At 47.7% G+C, this 5,482-nt stretch overlaps 1 protein-coding gene across 1 annotated transcript; it reads left to right on the top strand.

Moving 5' to 3' along the window:
* The first annotated feature begins 4,025 nt into the window (after positions 1–4,025).
* On the top strand, positions 4,026–5,144 carry LOC149822690 (ethylene-responsive transcription factor 11-like). Its single transcript, XM_089981221.1, has one exon. It carries the CDS (start codon positions 4,154–4,156, stop codon positions 4,868–4,870), a length of 717 nt encoding a protein of 238 aa, XP_089837347.1. The 5' UTR covers positions 4,026–4,153; the 3' UTR covers positions 4,871–5,144.
* The last annotated feature ends 338 nt before the right edge of the window (positions 5,145–5,482 follow it).

Here is a 5,482-nt window from a genome sequence, read left to right as displayed (position 1 = left end):
TTATCATTTTTACATTGAAAAATTGCAGGCCTTACTCAAAACTCGGGTTGGTTCCGGGTATGGTATAAAATTTTACAAATTATACCAGGGTCCATTTATTAATCCGACCATCGGGTCTGGACCTGAGTCTTACTCAGATCTTCCTATTTATCACCATACCCGGACCCTATAAGGTTTGGTTTAGGTCGGGCCCTGGTAAACCATAGCTTAGGAAGTCAATGACTTATTGGCCTCAGAAACAGTGCAGCTTAGCTTAGAGGGTTTATTTTCTCACCACAAATGATTTTTTTTATGCCTCTCAGTTCCTCTTTGAAGGGTCAGGTGTAAGAGGAATGCAATATCTCATCATATCCCACTTTTCTAGAATAAGTAGTCGCACCCAAAGCATAGTCCCAAATATAACCAATATTTAAAAAATATATATATATATATATATATATATATATATATATATATATATATATATATATATATATATATATATATATATATATATTTCTAGCCTTAACATAAAACCCTTTCTTCAATCACTTCTTTCTCTTTCCTGTGATGAACCAGGTGATCTCCCATTTCTCTCATCTCCTTCCTCTAACGATGGAATGTGGCAACGGTAGAAGGGCAAAAAAAAGGAGTTCCACCCCCACCTCGTCCCGTTTAAACCCGGGATGGAGGACATAAAATGAGGAATGTACCAGAGATGAAGGTTAAAATCAAAACCCGTGTGGAGATAAAAGACAAAATTTTGAGATGAGGCAGGGGTGGAGACCGTGTCCCAGGCCGGGCCTCGCCGGGGTCCACATGTATATCTAGGGATGGCAATGGGGCGGGCCGGGGTGGGGCGGGGGATAAGGTCTTCACCCCCGCCCCGCCTCAAGATTTTATCCTTCACCCCCGCCTTCATCCCCGGCGCGGATGAATTTTATCCTCCACCCCCGCCTTCATCCCTGTTTCATGTCCTCCATCCCCGGTTCAAACGGGGATGAAGCGGGGCAGGGCAGGGATATTGCGGGGAAAAGTGGTCAGGGCAGAGATGAGGCGGGGATCGTGGCGGGGCGGGAAAAAGTGCACGTCCATCCCTGCCTCCACCCCGAAGGGGGATGGATTTTAACCTTCATCCCCGCCTCCATCCCCGTTTCATACCCTTCATCCCCGGTTCAAACGGGGCGAGGCGGAGCGGGGCCCGCTTTCCTCCTGTCCACTGCCATCACTATGTATATCCGACTTACCTATATAAGAAACAGGGCACTTCTGATGTCTTTTTTTGCAAATCTGACCTTACAAATGTATTGTTTTTTATAGTATAGATAGGGTTAGGCAGACCCCACCAATTATACAACGTACCATTGGGTTTTTAACTTGCAATGTCTCGACACAAGGTGACGTCCACAGCTCCTACCAAGCAAGCGGTATGTTGGCAAATACCATAGTGACAAATATCGCAAGAAATTGCCTGGAAGTTTAAAACGGTAATTTCTCGTGAGATCTTCAAAATATTGTGATAGTTATGAAAAAACATAAATACCACGATTTAAACACGATATTTTCATTTTAAATGGCTATTTATCATAAAAAAAACCATGTTTTTTATTTTTAAATATTTTTTATTAATATTTTCTAATAAAAATAATTTTTTTATTTTTTTTTATTGCCAAAAATTTGCTGAAAATGTGCGATTTATGAAAACTTTTAAATTCTCATGAGTTTTTGAGAAACGATATTTTTGGCGATTATAGCCTTTGTCACTATGACACACACACTGACCGACTCAAGTACGAACCACTTTCAAACAAGGCACTTCGGGTGTCCTTTTTTGCAAATCAGACGTGTTACAGATGTATTTGGTATGATTCATTTGATGAGAATTGACATTTGAATTGTGTTCCTCCGACTCAAAAAAATATATATAATTTTTTGAGCTTTGAATATTTATAAAAGTTTTGGACCGTTGATCTTCAAATTAATTCTATAAAACCTACTCACATGTTTAATGCCAAAGATCCAAGAATCGGTTCCTACATCCACTTAATCCAAATGAAAAACCTGCTTACATGTGACAACCACTTAATCCGAAGCTCGCTTTCTACTAAAATAAACTATGTAGGTAACATCATGAGGGTTTAATCTGAAAAACACATGAAGAATTAGTAGATTTTTAATACCTATTGTATTATGTTCACATAAGCAAATTCTATGAGTACCCTTCATCCCCAGTCCAAACGGGCGAGGCGGGGCGGGCCCCGCTTTCCCCCGGTCCACTGCCATCCCTATGTGGGACCCTTTCTACTAGTATCAATTAAGCTGCCAGGCCGAGCTGCTTATAAAACCTTTACTTGATTGGTAACTTCTCATGAGATTCGAACTCTCATGCAAACGAGAGAATGAATCTCATTGGCATGGCAAAACAAAAAATCGAAGAAAAACATACGGTGAGAATTATTTTCTCATTTATGTGAGAATCAGAATCGCAAGGGGCCTCATGCAATTTTGATCTGAAGCCACACGCCGCCCAGTAAAACCAAACGCAGGTGTGAAAGAAACATGTGGCTTAGCAATTTCGGATCGAGCATCGTGCAAGTGTGACTCTAAAGTTCCTGGAACCTTCCAATAACTATGGTTATGCCATCAACCCATTAAGTGACATGGTTATTGTTGAGTTCTAAGTCATAAGAAAACAAAAATATCAGATCCGGATCCGATCCAATGAAGAAGCCCAAGTAGACAAGAAAATGAAAACTCAAGAGGCACATGAAAAAAAAAAGGTGGCACACGTGCGGTCTCATCAGTTTCATGGTGCCAAAACTAAGGCCTACACGAAAAATTGCCCCCATTTAATTAGGGATGGCAGTGGGGCGGGGCAGGGCAGGGCGGGGGACAAGGTCTCCACCCCCGCCCCGCCTCAAGATTTTATCCTCCACCCCCGCCCCGCCTCCCTGACGGGGATGGATTTTATCCTCCACCCCCGCCTTCATCCCCGTTTCATGTCCTCCATCCCCGGTTCAAACGGGGATGAGGTGGGGCGGGGATATTGCGGGGAAAAGTGGTCGAGGCGGGGATCGTGGCGGGGACGGGGCAGGGCGGGGAAAAGTGCACGTCCATCCCCGCCTCCACCCCCGGACGGGGATGGATTTTAACCTTCGTCCCCTCCTCCATCCCCGTTTCATACCCTTCATCCCTGGTCCAAACGGGGCGAGGCGGGGCCCCGCTTTCCCCCGTCCACTGCCATCCCTACATTTAATTTTCTAAAAGCACCGTTTTACAGACGCACCGAGTTTCCGGTGAGTTGCCATTCCATTCTCGGCTTCTCCCTGGCATCTTTTGGATCAACATTAAACAAAAAATACATTAATTAAGCCCCCAACGTCACATGGGACTACACTTTGACCCAAAACCTCGCTCTTGGTCCGACCTAGCCCACTTGGATAGACAGCCCACAGGCATTTTATGAGATTTTACAACAAAAGGTTGCATCATCATGCAAACATGGACTCATCCATCATAAGACTGACTTAACTACCCATTAGATCCAGATCCACAAAAAAGATATCCGATTTCCATATAAAAATAGAAAAAAAAAAAACGGGCTGTAGAGATTCAAAGAAATCGCGCTTTACGCAACCCCTCACAAAGGGCAGAAAGCGTTTCCGGGCGGCGATTAACAGAAGGAGAAAATAAAAAAAAGGGCGCGGGAGGCGTAACGCGTGAGAAACGTCCTCGACGGGGACACCCACCCACGTGTCGATTTTCCATTGATTAACGTAAGCCCGAAGCGTCCTCTTCTCACAAAACTAACGCCGTCACATCTAACGGGGACGGGAGCAGGTTCGTCGTAGCCGCCCGCCCGAACCGTTTACCACGTGTCGACGGATCTTTGGTCCACGTCTCCACGCTACAAGCGGGGCGGAGAGAGAGAGAGAGAGAGAGAGAGGAGGGACTGTCAAACGGCCGTTGACCGCGCCGAATACTTCCCGAGGAAGCCGCTCCCCTCCATTCTATAAAATCGCCCCCTTCCCATCTCTCCTCATTACCATCTCACCTCATCCTTTCCTTCCCATTCTAAAACCAGAAGCGGTAAAGAAACGAAACCCTAAAACCAGAGAGTTACTGTGATCTTTGTGTTGTTTCCTCTTTCTGTGTCTGTGGGATCGATCTCGCTATGGCGCCGAGAGCGAAGGCCGTGGGAGTGGGAGGTGGAGTGGGGGAAGCGGTTCTGGCGAAGGAGATGCATTACAGGGGCGTGAGGAAGAGGCCGTGGGGGAGGTACGCGGCGGAGATCAGGGACCCCGGGAAGAAGAGCCGAGTCTGGCTCGGTACGTTCGACACCGCGGAGGAAGCCGCCCGAGCCTACGACGCCGCTGCCAGGGAGTTCCGGGGATCGAAGGCCAAGACGAACTTTCCGACCGCCTACGCCTTGCCGCTCCCGATCCCGCCCTCCGCCGGAGACGGCGGAAACGTCAACAGGAGCCCCAGTCAGACCAGCACCGTCGAGTCCACGAGCCACGACGGTGCCGGATCTGGCGCGGAGGAGGTTCTCCGTCAACCGCCGCCGCAGCAGCATCCGTTCGGCCTCGATCTCGGCCTCCGCCAGCGCGGCGGACCCGTCGCAACCGCCGCTCACCCCCTCTACTTCCCGTTCCACCACCGCCCCATCCCCGTCTCTCACGCGCTCTACCTCTTCGATGCGCTCGTCAGAACCGAGAAGCCGACCGTCGCCTTCGATCCGCGCCTCGACGCCGGTGCCTTCCATGTTGGTGTGGCCGGCGGTGGCGCCGTACACAGCGACTCCGACTCCTCGTCCGTGGTTGTTGACCTCCCGCGGCGCGCGGGCCTCGATCTTGACCTGAATCTCCCCCCTCCGACGGAGGATGCCTGACTTGGGTCGGATTTTTGCAGATCTCCGACAATCTGAACGTCACCGCTCTCACCCGTTCCTCTCTTTAGGCCTCTTTCATCATTCATTTTGTTACTTATTCTCTCTTTTTCTTCCTTTTTTTTTTTTTTTGCTTAATGATCGCGGCCCATTCGGTGCTGTTGCCCTCTTCGTGTGGGCTGTACATACACAACTAAAATCCCTTGATTTTTCCTTTTTCGTTTCATCTCTCTTTCTTTGAATATGAGCAACATGCAGTTCCCGATGTTGAATGTAACCACAAGGCATCACTCTCTGTTGAAACTTATGATTATATATGAATCCAAAAAAAAAAAATTCTGATCTCTCGTCTCTTGTTTGTATTTTATTCCACCTTTCTAAACTGTTCTTTGAATTTTCCGGCGAGTCCTTCCGATTTTGTGTTTTTTTTGTAATCGTTAAAGAGGCAGAATGAAATCAATTCAACCGGTTGGAGCGGCGAGAGAGGGGTCGGGCGTCTGAGACCGAATCACGAGGCGGGCGTGTCCCAAGGGTTGTAACTGATTCCGTGTTGACGACGTGTGATTCGAGTTCGTGACCGCCCGCGCTCGTGTTTTCCTCTCCTTCGCCCACTCC

The sequence above is a fragment of the Nuphar pumila genome, chromosome 11, assembly GCF_984573655.1.
Source record: "Nuphar pumila chromosome 11, dmNupPumi1.hap1.1, whole genome shotgun sequence".
NCBI lineage: Eukaryota > Viridiplantae > Streptophyta > Magnoliopsida > Nymphaeales > Nymphaeaceae > Nuphar > Nuphar pumila.
Note: the sequence above shows the minus strand (reverse complement) of the source record. Positions and strands in the feature narration are given on the sequence as shown.